This window comes from Cryptotermes secundus, unplaced genomic scaffold, assembly GCF_002891405.2.
Source record: "Cryptotermes secundus unplaced genomic scaffold, Csec_1.0 scaffold689, whole genome shotgun sequence".
Lineage (NCBI taxonomy): Eukaryota > Metazoa > Arthropoda > Insecta > Blattodea > Kalotermitidae > Cryptotermes > Cryptotermes secundus.
In genome coordinates, this window is record NW_019720574.1 from 41,743 (window position 1) to 61,522 (window position 19,780).

The following is a 19,780-nucleotide window of genomic DNA, read 5'->3' on the forward strand; positions in this document are numbered from 1 at the left end:
TCTAGAAAACCGAAATTAACGGCAAGTCACCCGGAAAATTGTGCTGGCGGGAGCGTAAGCTCCTGGTAATACACCCATTCCAGACAGGTCAAAGGGTAGGGGTCAGACGAAGTGTGGTTCCTGGTCGTCCATGTTAGGGGTTGAGCGTGAGGCTAATGACCCCACCTCAGAGAAGTTCACTGTTACGAAGCCACGGAGGAGAACAAGACGCACGCAGAGTTGCAGCCCCAGTAAAGAAGAAGACGACATGTGCCACGTAGCTTGGGAAGGAAAATGCACTTCTCAGTTCTGTGACAGAAATGCAGTGCTCAGATTTGGCGCTATCTTCGAAGTTTCCTCTAGAATTTCAGCAGTTCCTTGTCAGACGGAAATTTCATTCTTTAGAAAGTTTTACGAGTTCTATTATTTGGCACATAGTGTTTTAAATGTAAGCAGACAGTTAGTTATTTCGTGTTGTCCATAATGAAATAAACGTGGGATGAAATAAACAAAGCACCTTAGGTAATATCTTTATAAAAACGTGAAGTGTCTTCTGAGTATAGAAGTTTCCAAGGGAAGTGGACAGACGGATAAGTTAGTGTTCCTATAACAAAAAAAAAAACTCCTTGGTGTTAGTCCGCAAGCGAATTATACCGACCGAGCGACCGACGCTTGTCGGCGAAGTTAGTGCCAACTTTAGCGGATAGAGCGTGTTGCGTGGTCAGCGCAGCGAAACCCCACGGCCGTTAATTTATGTTTTCTAGACCGAAAGTGTTCCTATGAACGAGAAAATTTGTTTTTAATTCCTAGTGAAACAGTTACAAAGAAGCTGATGTTACTGAACATTAGAGTTTGAAGCACAAACATATAAACAAAAACAGTATTGAAATTCTGAGAAGGGAGGAAGTGGCTCTTTGAAAAATGGGGTTGAGTCAACAACAGAATATCTTCAGAATAAAAACCACCGAGGGTTCTTCTGCAATGCAGGAAGTTATCGTATTGCTCACTTGTTGGCTAAAGAAAGCAAACATTTCCGGATGGCGTGTTCGTAAGAGGATGTTTGCAAAAAGAGCGCACTGTCTGTAGAACGAAACCGGTTTTAATTCTTTAAATTTATCCCCTGTAACGATGACGTGACGAAATGAAGCTGCTAATGGTGACTTATTTAAATGAAAGCAAAAGTATTTGCTGGATAAGAGTAACGGCATAAGCGACCATGTTTCGTAATTAACATTTTGAGGCATATTAATTTTTTGAGGTGGTCGAAGAACTAACAGGTCTTAAAAGTTTACATGACACAACAACATGAAATATTTGTTTTTGAGAGTGTGAAGCCATGAAGAAATTTTAGCTGTAGTGGACCGAACTGAAAAGGTTTACCAAAGACGGCATCCCATGTGAGATTGGAAATACATAACAGATTTTATTGGTAAAACTAGGCATGATATTAACAAACAGAAACCAAGATTTTACATATAACTTCACTGCATCATCAACTAACAGTCACATCATGTTACGAATGTTATGATATCAATTGTGAACTTTTCGAATCTCATGATCTTAATCATCTGCAGATTAAATCTTCTTTGCTGAAATTAACGGTAAATAAGGTGATATATCATACAGAATTCGAGTGGATCAGCCTTGTGAAAATACTGAAAGCATTTTAGCTTTAAAACTAGAAATATAAATATATGACAAATTATCATGAATAAGAAAGGCAAAGATGTGACCGAACTTAGAGATGAGAAACATCCTTTGAATTGCTATGTGGTCTCAGCCTAAACTTAACTGACTTAAGTAACAAATTTAAACGTCAATAGAAACGCATTTTTTTTGACATATTTAGGGATCGCAAATCTTTTGAAATGAAGCTGAAACGATTTCGGAAATGAATGAAAAATAATGTTTGTCATTAATGTTCCTGTTATTCGTTTCATAAGGATGAATGAGTAAACATTGATTAATCTGTGGGTTGATAATATTAAAAGGTGATTATATGACTTCTGTATATACACCTCTCTTAAACAGATATCCTCCGTTGCCATCAGTGAAGTTCCAGAACAATTTTCTTTTACTGACTGACTCAGTTTTGCATAATAATTCATAGGTAAAGATAAAGTTGAGTCTGTATTTAACTAATTAAGCACTACGCCATGAAGTAGTTTCATAAATGGTGATTTTTTTTTGCATTTAATGGATTCAGTGATAGTGGTGTGCAAAAGTTAACATCAAGTCTAGTCATGAATGATGAAATCATCCCTTGCATTTGTAAACACCCGGTTGGACAAGGTTAACCGGTTAATAATTAGCTTCAACAGTCGATAAAAGCGCAATTTTGCGTATGTACGGAACCTAAAAGACAGTCAGATATTCTTGACTTCAGTCATCCTGGTCCGTCACATTAGCAACAGCATAAAATGACTCACAATACCGTCCAGTGTGATTAATAAATAGAGATTGTATTTCAATTTTTCATTGTCCTTAACATGTTTCGGTCCGATTGACCATCTTCAGAAGGCACAATCAACATTTAGGAAACAATTATTACAATGTCATTAATATAAAAAAAATTATGAAGTACAGAAAGTGGTTGGAACGTTATGAGTTACTATAACTAATTTATTTAAAAGTAAAGTTATAAGAATAGTTTGTTAAAACTAGAACCAAGGGACCACCTCTGTGATCTAGTGCTCAGAGTTCCTGGCTAGAGATCCAGGGGTCCCGAGTTTGATTCCCGAGGGTACCAGATTTTCTGAGAAGTAGTGGGTCTGGAACGGGGTCCACTCAGCCTCGTGAGGATAATTGAGGAGCTATTTGTTTGGTAACGCCTTATAAATTTATTTATTCCTCTATATGAGTCTTGTTCTCATTGTGTATTGCGAACTTGTTACTCTGTATCTGTAGCCACGAACTCTGACCCCTAGACCACAGAGGCAGTCCCTTCCTGATTATCACTCTCCTTATTAAGGTTTTGCTCTTCTTAGTTCCTTAACTTTATTATATTTTTTATATGTATTAATGATATTGTAATAGTGGTTTCCTAAATGTTGATTGCGTCCCTCTGAAGTTGGTCAATCCGACCGAGACATGTTAAGTACAATGAAAAATTGAAATAAAATCTTCATTAATCAATCATACTGGACGGTGTTGCGAGTCAATTTATAGTGATATATTCATTGAATTATGCCTGTCCACTTGTGATTCCGTTGACTTTGAGTTCGTTGCTAGGACATTCCTTCCTAGTCTTACTGCGGCTGTATGTCTTGTGGATTGACAAGGGCGTGTCACTGCCGGTGTTGTTACCGAGTAGGACTTGGTCGGCCTGTCCACGGATCTCCTCCCACGCGAACGCGATGTCCCGTGGTTCTGACATGCGGCTGCACACAACGAACCGAAGAATATGCTTATCTCGGAACGTAGCAGCGATGATGTAGATCTTCTTACGTGCCATTAGACGATCGTGGAGTGTTTTCGTGAGTGAGTCTGGACCCTGAGGACATAAAATATGGAAAAAAAATCTTAAAAAAACGCCTCTAATTATTATGTTTACTCTGATATAAAAAATCACTATTATATTCTAGTTAAAAGCAACAAATTCGATGGTGCTAAGTCTTTGAAGTGCTAATAGTCGCTCAGCTGGTCAAGAAATTCCGCACTTTTATGTAATGGTATGTTCATCACAGCGTTAACAAGCGCTCGCCACTTGTCCCTGTCCTTAGCCAAATCAATAAGTCAATATATACCCCCCCCACCAAAAAAAAAGTAAAGTAAAGCTATCCCTGTAACAGGCCGTGAAGGCCCATAGGGTTGTGAGACGTTGAGGCTCCCACATTATCTAGACAGTCGGCTCAAAGATGGCGGTAAGGTTGTCAGCCTTACGCGCCGGCCGCGCTTTGCTCCCCAGGAAAATTATTTAATTAATTCCTGGTACTCATTTCTGTTAGAGGCTTAGTCGACCCCAGGGCCATACTGCGGCTGGAAGGATTAGGTTAATTGATAAAAATCCAATGATTTCATCGGGACTTGAACCCGCGACCTTCCGGCTTGTAGCATAGTGCCTCAACCAACTACGCTACCGCGTATATATATATATAAAGTATAGAATACTCCAATTTGTCCGTGAGAACACAACAAAATCACAAAAACCAACGACTGACTCGATGATGTAAAACATCACTCGAAGAATTTTATTCTCGTTTTATATTATAACTTTTGTTTTATATAATCTAATTTATTGTATTTCAACGTCAAATATTTTAATATAATTAATATTATTGTATCCAATTTATTAGTATTCTAGTTCAGTGGTGTATATATGTTAGCCATGTATTTTGCATGATTATGGTTTTTAATAGCCGAAACATGTAGCAGTGCCAAACTAGACACTGACCTTAATATTGTTCTGTTGTGACGGTTTTAATAAAGAAATTGTATGTGGTCTGTTGAAAGTCAATGGACGTTTCAGAGGAACATGTCTACATCTTCGGAGTTGCTCTGTTTGCTGCCTGCCTCAGGCTGGTTTATTACTTGGCTTAGTTTTCAACACTGAATTTGGAGGCTACGTGTTCCTCCGAGACGTCGGTTGACTTTCAACTTTCTTCATCCTATGCACAGACGGTAGGACTCCTTGGACGGGGGATCAGCCCGTCGCAAGGCCGCTACCTACACAAAGAACAACACAAACACAAAATAAACGCACACACAGACATCCATGCCTCGAGTAGGATTCGAACCCACGACACCAGCGTTCGAGGGAGCGAAGAGAGCTCATGCCATAGACCTTAGATCGGCAATTAAGTGTCTGGTTCTCAAAAATTATAAATTTTAATTAATTTTAATTTTCGTTAAAATTTAGCAAAATATATCTGAAATGACCGTAGATTCCGTGTAACCAGTTGATCGTGTTTCCAATTAAATTAATTTATCAAAGTATTTTTTTTGAGAAGGCCGCACTATTGTGTGCTTTGAGACTGATAGACACGGCGACCTCCCATGCTAGCAAATGCTTTGCCAGACATTTCTGCAATTAAATCCATTAATTTTGTAAAGGAAATATTTCCACTGATGGGAATGCAGGAATGTTTCTGTTTTCCAACTAACCAATTTAATTAGACAAATCAGTATCTTTCATATTGTGGTATTCTGGGCTATGATATCGTCTACACAATTTTATCCTGAAGATGGAGGCAGCAGGTTACTCCGCGACATTACTAATAGGAAGATGTCACAATCCAGAAGACCACAATATGCATCTTCACAGCTGTGTAAACCTCAGATCAGGGTCTGTTCAGAATGTACCTTGAGGCGAAAGCACACGAGACCCATGCTTATCTCTGTAACAATCTCAAAGCGGCTGTCTCCTCGCAGGAGGGTCTCGAACTCTTGTGCCAGGCTCACTTGCCGTCGGATGTGCTGCTGGAGCCCCTGGATCCCGTACAGCCGCAAAACCATCCACAGCTTAAGAGACCGGAACCGCCGACCAAGTGGGATCTGCCAGTGCTGCAGAGAATATCAGCCAAATGGATAGCTTAGGAACAGTGCAACAGAGTCAGACCTTTTTAAATGTGGAGCACACCGAGTCCTCGCTGTTCCGTTCCTGTGCCGGTCGCCATTTTCGTCATAACTTCAGTGTTCAGTAGGGACTAGAATTGAAATGGAGCAAAGCAGGCGCTTCTGTTTTCCAGTTTGAAAACTCTCTCTCGGCTACTCATCAGGTTCCCCGTAGGCTCATTACCGTGTTTAGAGGAAACCGTTACCCATTTTCAGAGCTCAAGCCCGAGGTCCTATGCGAAACATTTCTTAACATGCTGTTGTTTATGCCTTTATGGTGAGGATTTATTAGTCTACAGCCCGTCACCCCCAAACTGGGGACCACTCTTCATAGGCCATCTGTGACTACTTACTAAATGCATTCGCAGTTGTCTTCCATACCTGAGGACCTGCCATGGCGTGATGAAGAAAAAATTTCTCTTAATGTAGTAATATATACGTACGTTCATAAACCAAACCCAAATATTTATAGCTGTGTAGACTTTGTGATCGCTTCTGTGGTCTAGCGGTCAGAGTTCCTGGTTACAGATCCAGAGGCCCCGGGTTCGATTCCCGGCGCTACCATATTTTCTGAGAAGTAGTGGATCCGGAACGGGGTCCACTCAGCCTCTTGAGGATAATTGTGGAGCTGTTTCAAGGAAGTAGCTGCTCCGGTCTAGAAAATCGAAATTAATGGCCGTGGGGATTCGTTGCCCTGACCACGCGACACCCTCTATCCGCTAAAGTTGGCACTAACTTCGCCGACAAGCGGCGGTCACTCGGTCGGTATAGTTCACTTGCGGATTAAAACCGCGAAGTTTGTTTTGTTTGTTTTCAGAAGCCATGTAGTCTGGATACCGACAACGTCGCTAAGCAACAGACTAACCTACCAACCTACGGAGAGCTAAAGAAATAACCTCTGTAATTTTGTACCGTCGTTAAGTAACCCAAGTACCAATCACCCTGTATTCGTCAGGTAATCTAGCGTAGGGCCGTGCCATAGCTCAGGCGTTTAGTCGCCGGGTTTCCACTGCGGCGGTCCGGGTTAAAGTCCAGGCCAATTCATGTGGGTTTTATGGTGGACAAAGTGGCACTGCGGCAGGTTTTCTCTGAATACTTCCGTTTCCGTTGCTAATTCTTACTCCACCCTCTGATCCACATTCATCATCATCTATCATCCAGGGCTGATACAATAGGCCAATCAGTGGCCGACGTACCAAGTGGACTCAGTCTCACCCCACCCCACCCCAAGAAGCTAAGAGAAACTAATCTAACGTACCCTGTAGTCCGGCGCTCTGCCTTGATGCTGGTGCTTGAGGTAGATTCGGTCGACGCTAAAGGCCTCCACCAGGTACTGGCTATCCTTCACCCTGGGAACAGGATAGATGCTTCCTCACACAAGAATGCAAGACATCTTTCCACTGGGAGACAAATTTATTTGTATCCAGTAATATAACAAAATAAGCTATAATTTTAATATTATACTAAAACAAGGGTAATGGTTATAAAAGAAAAGATGACTGTGAGAAATGAAATTGTGATAATCATATAATTGAACAAATAAATAGTTTTAATTATGATATGGAATTACAGTGAAAAATATATTTAGAATGAAAATGAATAGATATCGGCAATGATAAGAACATTTAATGAAACTAATTAAGCGCTAAGACGTATGGGGGAGTGGATGTATAAATCCAAATTTTCTTGACCTAAGCACTAGCTGGAGGTGAGTGGCCAGCTTCACGCTTCTGCCGCTTTATCCCCGGAGAACGAACACCCGGTATCCATTGGATAGGAGTTCGGACGAGCCCAAAATTTGGTTTGGATGACGCGGAGACAATTCTTGACCCTACCGGGACTCAAAATCTGACCCTTCGTTCGTGCAGCCCGTAGCCAATCGCTATACCGACTACGCTAAGGAGAGCTGAAGCTGCAGAGTTGACAATTTTGAGTGTATACAGGGAGGAACAAAATAGAAAATACTAAAATTAAGAAAGATCTGAATATTTTTGATCTACATAATAAAATTAAAAAATCCAAATACCAGTGAAAATATAGTTCTACGTATGGAAGACAAACGAATTGTAAATACATTTTTAACACACAGCCCTAGAAGGCAATGAAACGTACGGCGCCCACGGTTGGAGGGACACATACACCTCTCTATCTTTCCTGTCGCTCCCAATTGGAGCATAGGGCATCCGTGAAACGCTTTGTTTCACTTCTGTTTCTGAATACGAGTACTAAGACAGTCGGTAGGACTTCTTGGATGGGGGATCAGCCCGTCGCAAGGCCGCTACCTACACACAGGACGGCCCAAACGCAGAATAAACGCACACAGACATCTATGTCTAGAGTAAGATTCGAACCCACGATCCCAGTGTTCGACCGAGCGAAGACAGTTCATGCCTTAGACCGCGCGGCCACTCTGATTGGCACCCACACGCTTCAAAATGAAGCAGACCAAACATAACCTAATTCATGAAGATAATGATGATGAATTTAATGAAATATGGTTTAGAATTTCCTGTACAGTAGCCAGATAGATTTTGAGAATGACTGATTCCTTCAAATCTAAATTGGATTATTTCAAAGAAATTTGATCTTCACTATACTGTTGTTTTAAAATATCGCCAACTATAAAAAAAAGTAAAAAAAAAATAACGCTATCCCTGTACCAGGCAGTGAAGGCCCATAGGGTTGTGAGACGTTGAGGGTCCCACACTACCTAGACAATCGGTTCAAAGATGACGGTAAGGTTGTCAGCCTTACGCTCCTGCCGCGCTTTACTCCCCAGAAAAATTATTTAATTACTTCCTGGTACTCATTTCTGTTAGAGGCTGAGTAACCCCCAGGGCCTAGTGCGGCTGGAAGGATAAGGTCACCTGAAAAAAGTCCAATGACCTCATCGGGACTTGAACCCGCGACCTTACAGCTTATAACAAAGCCCCTCAACCAACTACGCTACCGCGTACCTCTATCGCAAACTATACTTATGCAAATTGTAAAGTTGTTCCAACTAAGCCTAATATTTCACAGATGAGTGAGACGTGGACCCCACGACAGGTTAATTTGTCGAAACTATCTCAGGATTGATAGAGTGGCATGATGTACTAGACTTCATTCTTGGGAATGCTTGCAACAATCGAGAGTTGCCATTTATGATAAACTCACCACATTGCAGAACAGTCGAAATTTACAAGCATCCATTTATGTGGGTTGAAATTGTAAGAATCCGCGTAATGGACCCCAGCCATGAGATGTCTGAACTCAGGACATATGAACGCAGATCCTGTAACAGTACAGTAACACAGTCTCGGATTTTATATTGTGGCCTCATATTGCACCTGAAATAACTGAACTAAGTATGGAGCAACTATATACAGGGTGATTAAATTATTCACACGTGTGTGGGTAGCAATTTGTAAATATTCTTGTTATATCAACAGTGCTTCCTCCAGCTTGTGCTGTAGGACAGTGTTTCTCAACCGCCGGGCCGCGCCTCGTTCCGAGTAATCGTCTTATAGAAAAAAGAATTAACCGGGCCGCGGTCTGACAAAGCTTGAGAACTACTGTAGGAGACATGCATCAACAAGCTCGCTATCTTCTCCTGTCCTCCAAACTCAGCTCTTTTGAAATTTCAGATATTTATTGAAGATTCAAATCTCTACTACAGAATATTCCACATTATTCACATTTCAATCACTCTGTATATACATTTACTCGTATATATATGTGTGTGTGTGTGTGTGTGTGAGAAATAGCATATAGACCAACGTATGCCTACACTATCTTATACTCTGTTCTATATAAGTTTACTTAACACAATTAAAATAAAGTGCGGTAGTAGAATGATAGTTCCACGCATTATTAATCTATGCACCAGATGGAATTTAGTGGTTAACTTAACACTCTAATCCTTTTGTCTTCGGGGAAATAGCCCCTGTATCAATTGGACATGACCTGTAAAAACTCCAGAGCTGGCCTCTTCTTTGTGGTGAAAAGAAATTTATTAAAGAATTATGGATATAATCAGCATATTGATTAAAGTTTATCTCATGCTTTAAAAAAAAATTGTTCTTCTAAATCACCCTGGCTTATTCCTGACATAGAAAAATATTTGGCCCTCTTCAATATTATCTGCATTGTTAAAGAGCAGATGTTTTTACCTACTCGTTATGACGAAACTTTCCTGACTTTCCACTCAATTTTACAGAACTTAAATACGGAAGTAAGGCGGTTGCGTCTGGAGTACAAATGGTTGCATACCTGCATAAGCGGCATCAACGTGGAGCCACAACTCTTCCCTGTTGCAAATCGGTCCCAGCTCCTCCAGGCAGTCGAAGGCACACGTCCCCGTAGTGCCTAGAGTCGCCACCACCTGCATTACATGAGGTAGGAATGTTTCAAAATTTTGAAATTGTTCTTAGAGCAAACAGTTTTGTCTACTGAGATACAATGCCATGAAGTCCGGTGAAAGTCAAACGGCGGTTTGGAGGGCGATGTCATTTCCATCTTCAGGGTTAAAGACTAAACCAAACAAGAAATTAGCATGAAGCAGACAGCAAACAGAACAGAAAATCTGCTTCATTCTTCTTTCATTCCTTGATTTGCTTTTCAAGCCCTGAAAATGGAGACTACAAGTTCCTCCAAAACTCTGCTTGGCCTCATTTATTCTGTATTTGGATTGTCCTGTGTTTAGGTAGTGGTCTTGTGACGGGCTGATCACCCGTGCAAGGAGTCCTGCCGTCTGTAAAATGATTAGGGAACTGAATAAGAGGCCAGGGCCGTAAATAGTCTTGAAGAGCCAATGGAAAAAAGAAATACTCTTGAGAACGATAGTGTATATGTCGAAACATGTCGGATCGATGATGAATTCAAAGCAATTTCAAGAACGTTTGTTGTAATTGACTGTACTTTGATAATAAACAACGATATGCAAGGGGTTAATTTCAAAATAATATCCCGTTTAGCACAATGTAAATTACTACCACAACAAAATCCACTAAAATTGATAATTTTTCATAATCTCCCCTCTTGTCTATAATTTGTACACGCCATCTCTGTACGCAGTTTTGGAAATACTGTATTTAAGAAACTCGTCTGAACTGATCAGTTTTCCGCTCTCCTACATTGCAGTTCTTAGCCTAGAACAGAAACTCGGTCATAAAAAACATTAAGTCAAGTGGCAGTAAGTCCGTTGAGAGGCGCAGTTGCGGAAGCTTGTAGAGTACTTATACAGAAAGGCTCTGTAGCCGCGTGTTATAGAATTTATAATAAATAGGCAGATTACAGCACCCAACCCTTTCGCTGATATTCGAGACAAATTGAGGGTTGTAAAGGCAACAGAAGAAAAATGTATATCATAGTCCGCGGTGGATATAGAACGTACGTTTAGAAAACCACATGTGTTTTTCTAGGTATCATAACATCGGCTTTGTACTCTCAACTGCTCCTAGCTTTTGAATTCACTTCTCCTATAAGCATTCTGCGCAGACCCCACGGTAAACACAATCCATATTATTGATGATGCTACCGCGTTGCATAGCACGGTCCTATACGCGGAAATGTGTTTACCGAGTCGTTGCCTAGAAACGGATTGCATAACACCGTTGTTATATTCTTGCGTGCGTGTTTCTGTAGCTCAACAGTTCTTGAATGGAGTAAATACGCCATAATATTATCAAGGTACGACACAATAAATGTCATAAACAACCAAACAACCAAGTGTTCTAATTAGTTCTACAGTCTTACGTGAAACATTTTATTAAAATTTAGTAAAAGCTTTCACGACATGCTTCGACCGAATTGGTCATCATCAGGTGTCAAGAGTTTTCGGTGAGGAAACTGCTGTCTTTCTGCGTTGATGTTTTGCTGTTGATATATACTCGTAGTTCCCCTAGTGCGTATTTGTATATTCCTCCTCGCCATGTTGTGTACCCCGTCGTACTATGTCTCTTGTCTTGTTTTCAACTAATTATAACTAATTAAGAACTAAGTGAAAAAGTGCAGCAGGATGCTACAATATAATATTTTCTTTACCAACTAATTAACTCCATAGAGTAGACTCCTTGAAAAGCTAACAGTCGCTTAGCCCTGTTTTGCGGAACTCGAAAGTTCACTACTGTGTTTGCAGAAGCGTGCTATTTGTACCTGTCCTAAGACAAATGAATTCAATACGCAGTCTGCTACATTTCATGGAGTTCGAGATTTCGTATAAAATTGCGCGACACAGTGGTTTGTATGGGAATTAGTTGCTAGCATTCAGCCCAACGTCAAAAACTTGAGGATTGCCTCTTGTTGAGATCGTCTCTGTGGCCTAGTGGTCAGAGTTCCTGACTACAGATCCATAGATCCCGGGTTATATTCCCGGCGCTACCAGATTTTCTGGAGACACGCGGTAGCGTAGTTAGTTGAGGCACTATGCTACAAGCCGGAAGGTCGCGGGTTCAAGACCCGATGAAGTCACTGGATTTTTTCAGTTTACCTAGTCCTTCCGGCAGCACTATGGCCCTGGGGTTGACTCAGCCTCTAACAGAAATGAGTACCAGGAGTTAATTAAATAATTTTCCTGGGGAGTAAAGTGCGGCCGGCGCGTAAGGCTGACAAACTTACCGCCATCTTTGAGCCGACTGTGTAGATAATTTGGGACCCTCAACATCTCACAACCCTATGGGCCTTCACGGCCTGTTACAGGGATAGTTTTACTTTACTTTACCAGATTTTCTGAGAAGTAGTGGGTCTGGAACAGGGCCCACTCAGCCTCGTGAGGATAATTAAGGAGCTATTTCAAGTAAACAGCGGCTCGGGTCTAAAAAAAACCGAGATTAACGGCCGTGGGCATCCTTTGCGCTGACCACGTAACACCCTCTATTCGCCAGAGTTGGCAGTGACTTCTCCGACAAGTGGCGGTCGCTCGGTCTGTATAGTTCGCTTGCGGACTACAGGCCACGGAGTTTTTGAAAAGTACATTGACGCTACTGGGTCTTAGTCTATAGAAACTACTTCGTTATCAGCAATTGCCACATGCCCTCTCACGAGAAATTATCATATAGCATGTAGGTTGACATGCAAATCCAGATTAAAAGCAGTTTCGACGGCCGTAAAATTGCGTAAACAGTTCTCTGCTTTGTAGTAGACGACTAATTCGAATTGTTGAGGTCATGAAATATTTCTACTCTCTCCCGATTTAATTTGAGTGAAGTTTTATGCATGATAGACGAACTATTTCTTTCAGTTTTCTGTTCAAGCAACGCAGACTTTGGCATTATCAGTGTTGTTGATTTTTCGATATAGCCCCAAAAATTTCTTTTAGCGACTTCTTGGTATTGGGGAAATCTTTGAAATCTATTACATGTTTGAAAGTAGAAGTAAGAATACTCACGTAACAGGGGATGAGGCCCTTTTTCACGTCGCTCCTTATGCCTTCTTCCAGAGTCGCTCCTCTCAAACGGCATTTGTCGTCCGTTGGCAAGAGGCGCATGGGTATAGAACCCAAGAGTCCTGCCTTCTCTACCGATGAATTGGACTGATCTGCGAAATAATATAAAACAAATATTTTGATGAAGAAAGCAGTCTTCTGGGATTTGGCACCGTGTATATGTGGTGTTAACCGACGTTTCGGAGGAACGTATCGCCCCCATCTTCAGGGTTGAAGAAAAAGTATAAGTAAATCTGCAAGCGACAACACCGTAGGACACGGTACAGAAGACTGCTTTCTTCATAGTCACCGCCGTGAAAGCCTCAAATCTTACAAATATTTTGATAACTACAAAATGATTCACGCGGAGAAAATCCGAATAAACGGGTGTATATCACGAAATAATTTACAAAAGGAAACTAAATTTGTCACCGCTCTTTACTTCGCAACACGAGCGCTGTACAGGTCTGCCCTGTTGTCGCCACTTCCTTCGGCCTTTGACCGCTCCGGTTTCCGGACATAACTCCGCTGAGCTTCTTCTCGTGGCGCTGAGGAAAGGCTGGTTACTTGGAGGGGGGGCATTCGTAATATTAACTACCTGAAAATAAAGATTACCAGCGAAACTGTTGCGGCAGCTCCTGCCATGCTGACTGCAATAATCGCGAATACGGTACGTTGGTCTACCTGTGTCTTCTGGCAGATGGAAACTAATTTCAACATCTGCAATCTGATTCTCTCCAAATCTACGAAAGAACTAGGGCTATTCGCAGAGTAACTTCCGCTTATTTCAGACAACTAAAGTAGGAGTGGGGAGGAGCTGGCACATGCGTGGTACCATCACATGACTCTTTGCTTTGTAAACCATCACATAACTGGTCACCTAATACAGAACTATTAGGCTTATTTTGGGCTCTATCCTTCGTCTGCTATATAGAAGACAAAAAAAGAAACGTTTCGGAGACTGAATCTGTTGTCTCTGTGTTAAATTAAGCACATCATGGAGACTAGTGTAGCTACAGACACATACATCACCCTCTTCATAAGAAGAAGGTGAGAAGAACAGGCCGTTATGGCATGGGGGGAAGAATCTCTGTACTGGTCCCAGGACCGGTATGAACCCGTGTAGAAGCGGAGTCGAGTACCTCCACCGTAGCCATGGGAGTCATAGGAAGCTACGAAAAGGGAAGTCTCAAATCTGAGACAGTAAAATATGGTCGTGAGTCCCAAGGGACTCGGACCCGAGAAAGACTGTGCTTGCAAGGACCAGCAGCATATACAAAAGACAGACCCGTCCTCCCATCAGAGAGGGAACGCAACAAAAAATGAGACCGTAACTGTGAAATAGTAATAAATATCTGGTCGTAAGCCTCAGATGGGGCTCGACACCAAATTTACTGACTGACCGTCAGTCGCATTGTGACTTTGACTTTGACTTGAAGTATTTAGTGATGATGTAGTGTGTGTTTGTGTTAATTATTACAAGCAGTGCTCTTCCGCCCGCGCCTCTCATTTCTTCAAGTTCGTCTGTATATTCTGCGCAACTACAACACATAATTATTAGTTTAATAAGTGGTTGTCTACACATAGAGCGACACCCCACAACGGCCAGGGCGTGAAAGTGACCACTCAGCTCAAAATAGTGCCGAGGTCAAGAAGATGTGGGTCTATATATTCACTTCTCCATACGCCTTCATGGCGTAGTACTTAATTAGTTGAGCTCACCGACAACTTTACCGTTTTAAGCGGAACGTATTGCTGCAATTAACAAATTATCAGAACAGGATCCTGAATGGTCCTCATGGACTTTAAGGATGACATCTAATTGTAGATCGGTTCATAAATAAGGGACAGATGTTTTGTGGGTCATTAACGCTTTTCCATCAGTTGGAAGCTTTAATCTATCTTCGTCAGTTTTGGGGGGGAGAGGATTACTTTTAAAGTAAAATTTTAATTACTTTTATTACAGGATTTTAAATCACACTTAACTACATAGTTAGCTAACTTTGATCACACATTCAAAAGAAAAGCCATAATGTTCATGAGGATGTACATTTTATAGCTGTGAGAGAATTTGGAATTTAATGTGAGATAACAGGTAAATGAGACCGCCTAGTGGTCAGATTTCCTGGCAACAGATCCAGAGGTCCCGGGTTCGATTCCCGGCGTTACAAGATTTTACTGAGAAGTAGTGGGTCTGGAATGCGGTCCACTCAGCCTCATGAGGATACTTGAGGAGCTATTTCAAGGATGTAGCGACTCCGGTATAGAACACTGAAATTAACGGCCGTGGGGATTCGTTGCGCTGATCACGCGACACACTCTATCCGCTAAAGTTGGCACTAATTTCGCCAACAAGCGGCGGTGGCTCGGTCGGTGTAGTTCGCTTGCAGACTAAAGCCACGTAGTTTATTTTTAACAAGGAAATGAAATAATGATAATTCATTTAACCCGATGAGATAAATCTAGTCCTGATCTTTGTCTGGAGAAGTATTTCTGTCACGAGGATGAAGAGGTGACAGTCTGCATTACCGCATTAGCCCGAATATAAGGCGAAGTTTCTTAACATTGCTTTTTAGGAAAGATGCGAGCTGGGATAGCGTAGTCGGTTTTTTAATTGATTTAACCATTCCAGCCGCACTGTGACCCTGGAGTCGACTCAGCCTCTAAGAGAAATGAGTACCAGAAATGTTCCTGGGGATAAAGGGCGGCTGGCGCGTAGGGCTGACAACTTCACCGCCATCTGTGAGCCGACTCTGAAAATTTAGGAGCTTCGACGTCTCACAACCCTATGGGCCTCCACAGTCTCTTACAGGGATAGCTTTACATTTTTCCTATATGTGTCTAATACACAGGTGTTTCGCTAATTTCCTATATTTCCATCTTCAATTATGTGTATGTAAAACTTAATAATGTTTTCCATTTTCTTCGACATGAGACTAGTGGTAGCGATAGAGATCGAAACATCTTTTTTATTTTATAAGAGTAGGAAAATGAGGAACACCGAAATGTAGTTCCTGGTCTAGATATCGTCGTTCTCATGGGGAGAGGCACCGGAAGTCGCGATATAGCGGTCCAACCGCTTGCTTCATATTCGGAGTGTCGTGGGTTCAAACCCCTCCCCTGAAGTCGGCTATATAACTGTTGGGTTTCGTGAAATTCCAGTCCCTCTAGTCAATTTCCGAGTTCATACCTCAAATTGTACCACGACTGTTTCCTTCCTCATCCTCTCCGATTCACTATTAACTGATCAACACAACTCTCCTTGCGTCATGATCTGATCTACTGAAACTTCCTCGAATTAAATATAAAAATTAAGATAAATGAGCAAATAAATTAGTACAAAGAAAGATATAGTTTTTTTTCAGTTTTCTGAAATCTGGGTACTTATCATTAGCCGAGGAGGCTTTGTGCCAGATTTTGGTGTTATTTTCATCCTAATCTGAAATAAATAAAATATATCGGTTCTTAATATGCAAGATAGTTGACATGGTACCTTCACTGGTGAATGTCATTATTGAATGTATTTGTTAGTATTAGTAATGCCTAATATTCATTTTATCAATTGTAGCATAACGCATAGTTCGAAAATCAACTCGCTTTCTTGCCGTTGGCTAATTAAAAAGCCAAAAAACCAGGAGACAGCTTTTCCATCATGAACGAGGGCGCAAAACCGCACTGATTATTAAAAGCAGGGTAACAGAAAAGACATTCCCTTGAAACCTCCGCTCTTCAGTGTCGGGTTAAAGCAGTTTTAAATATCACCGTTTTGAACTTTTATTATATTATATGTCTGTGTATGTCTAGCAGATGAATGAATTTTAATTAGAGAATTAAATTAGAAGAAGAAGCTCTGGGAAGAACTAATTACCTACTTTCCTTTGATACATGGACCACATATAAAATAAAAAATTTAGGAGAGAGACACAAATACACCCACAGCAATATCTTCTTATAAGCCTCCTAACAAAATACACAAAAAAGACAGAAAAATGATCCCATAAGCCTCATAACTCTAAAAATTATTGGGGGGGGGAATGCACTTACACAGTTGGATGGACAGACGCACACGGATACACACACATACATACAGCAGGATGGTTTCATAAGCCTCCCAATACGTTTTCAGCATAAGAAAGTAGGCTGAAAATCACAAGAATTCTCTGCTAGGATTTCCGTTATGTGGCCATAGTTGAATCGAGTATTTCTCGAACATCTGGCAGTGTCGATATCCTTAAAGCATAAGAGTCTGTGCGATTTTGAACTAGCGTGTGTTAAACCTTCAGACGAAGATTGTGCTCTTGGATGTCACTGCGAGACGGCCGAAAGCGAGTATCAAGCAGGACGCAAAGTCTTCACTTATTCCTAGAACCTGAAGCTATTTGAAGTGCGTTGCTTCGAAACGCCGATAAACTTCAACAAAACTGCACGGGCGAAGCGCTGTGGGAACCTCAGATCTCACAAAATTCTAGGGAATTCACATTTCCGGCCACTTACCTGAGGAGTAGGCGATAAGTTTCCCCTTGATGGTTCCTTCGTCCCATTCGGGGTGCAGGGTTTTGATTCTTCTAACCGTTCGCTCCTTGGCTGCCAGCAGGCCCACTAAAGTCGCTTCGCTCGCTGAACCCTAGGAAAAAAACAGCAAAGCTTAGAATCTCATACAACTGACCTAGAAACGTGTCTTTATGATCTCAGGTAAAAAGGTAAAGTTGTCCCCGTGCTCAACTTAATTAACGCCATGAAAGCGTATGGAGGAGTGGATGTAGAGATCCACATTTTATTGACATCGGCACTATTTGGAGGTGAATGGTCGGGTTCACGCCACGGCCGCATTGCCCCCAAGGAAAGAGCCCCTTGTACCCATTGGATAGGAGGTTGGGTTGGCCCCAGTGCCAGTCTGGAATACGTGCAGAAGAAAAATTATTGAACTTATCGGGACTCGAACTCCGATAAAATTAAAATGTTATTGAGGAACTTTTATTTAGAAAATTAACTAAGTGAACGGAGCTCGACCCTTCTTGAAAAGCCACCTGTTGAGCAGCTACTCAAGAATTTCCCAACATTTTATAGAACTCGAAGGTTCATTACCGTGTTCACAAGAGCCCTCCGCTGGTTCTTATCGTGACATAGATCCGTCCAGTCCATACTAACCCATTCTATGTCTCTAACATCTATTTGAATATTATTCTCTCACCTACGTCTATGTGGACTAAGTCCCTTGTACTGCGGCCACTTCTGACCTATTGTACCAGCCCCAGATGATAGGTGAGGGTGATTGTGGAGCAGTTTGTGGAATGAAGATTGGCAGGGGAAATCGAAATACTCGGAGAAAACCTGCCCCCGCGCCACTTCGTCCACCACAAATCCCACTTGACCAGACCTGGGATCGAACCCGGGCCGCCGCGGTGGGAAGCCAGCTATTAACCGCTTGAGCTATGGCGCGGCCGCCTGAGATCCCCTTACTGTCTGTTTGTCTGCGTATACCTCCCTAAATTTTCCGTATTATATGCAGTCCGTGTCATGTCGGAGGAAAGTAGGCCGTTGGTTGTTCCCTGAACTTCCTGCTTTACATTCAACCACTGACCTAATGGGGGGGGGGGACGCGGTAGCGTAGTTTGTTGATGCACTATGCTACAAGCCGGAAGGTCGCAGATTCGCGTCCAAATGAGGTGTTTTTTTTTTTCAATTGACCTAATCCTTCGAGCCGCACTATGGCCTTGGTTTTTACTCAGCCTATAACAGAAATGAGTACCAGGAATCTTCCTGGGGAGTAAAGCGCTGCCGGCCCGTAAGGCTGACAAACTTGCCGCCATCTGTGAGCCGATTGTCTGGATAAAGTGAAACCCTCGACGTCTCACAACCCTGTGGGACTCCACGGCCTGTTACAGGGATAGCTAGCTACTGACCTTACAGAGAATATTGAGACATATGAGATGTGTTCTGTACTGTATGAATATTTAGAGTAACCACGGCTGTCACAGAGCCTTGTGATGGGCGGTAGAATTTTGGGTACGATTTCAATCGCCATTCCCAAACTTTAGTTAATTAAATGAATATAGTTTAATTTCAAAAACTGAATGTTATTCCTTCTTGAAATCATCTACCATATATCTTGATATAAGAAAAGCGATCATATCCAGACAGACGAGAAAATTTATACCTGTTTGAATGTATAAATAAATATTTGGCGAAAGTTTAATATGAACTGGAAGCCTACTTTCCCACAAATTTGTCCCCTTCAACATCCTACATTACCGATCACAGTGGCAGCTAGGTGTAAGGCTTGAAATATCTTCGCCCGTTCAATCATTAGGGTAATGGGTTCGAATCCCACTCGAGGCCTGTCTGTCTGCATTTATTTTACGTTCGTGTTGTCCTGAGTAGATTGCGTACGTAAGACAGGCTGATCCCCCGTTCTAACAGTCCTACAGACTCTATAATATTAAGAAACTGAAGCGAAAGTAACCGTTTCACAGATGGCCTGTGCTCCATTTGGAGCAACATGAATTAACAAAAAAAAACACTCCATGATTTTAGTCCGCAAACGAACTATACCGACCGAGCGACCGCCGCTTGTCGGCGAAGTTACTGCTAAATTTATCGGATAGAGGGTGTCGCGTGGTCAGCGCAACGAATCCCCACGGCCGTTAATTTCGGTTTTCTAGACCGGAGCCGCTATTTCCTTGAATTATCCTTACGAGGCTTAGTGGATCTCGTTTAAGACCCACTCCTTCTCAGAAAATCTGGTAGAACCGGGAATCTAAACCGGGACTTCTGGATCTGTAGCCAGGAACTTTGAACTTTGACCACTAGACCACAGAGGCGGTCACTGGAATTAATATTAAAAAT

General features: G+C 41.8%; 1 protein-coding gene across 1 annotated transcript in view; it reads right to left on the bottom strand.

Moving 5' to 3' along the window:
* Positions 1 to 2,882: 2,882 nt before the first annotated feature.
* The window catches only part of LOC111869603 (aromatic-L-amino-acid decarboxylase), a 32,742-nt gene continuing 15,844 nt past the window's right edge, over positions 2,883 to 19,780 (bottom strand). The window contains exons 6-12 of the mRNA XM_023861252.2: positions 17,429 to 17,558; positions 12,899 to 13,047; positions 9,784 to 9,895; positions 8,689 to 8,806; positions 6,791 to 6,881; positions 5,281 to 5,481; positions 2,883 to 3,472 (exon numbers count right to left, since the gene is read on the bottom strand). Coding sequence (XP_023717020.1) covers positions 3,164 to 3,472; positions 5,281 to 5,481; positions 6,791 to 6,881; positions 8,689 to 8,806; positions 9,784 to 9,895; positions 12,899 to 13,047; positions 17,429 to 17,558 — 1,110 coding nt within the window. The 3' untranslated portion in view covers positions 2,883 to 3,163. The remainder of the gene's footprint in view (positions 3,473 to 5,280; positions 5,482 to 6,790; positions 6,882 to 8,688; positions 8,807 to 9,783; positions 9,896 to 12,898; positions 13,048 to 17,428; positions 17,559 to 19,780) is intronic.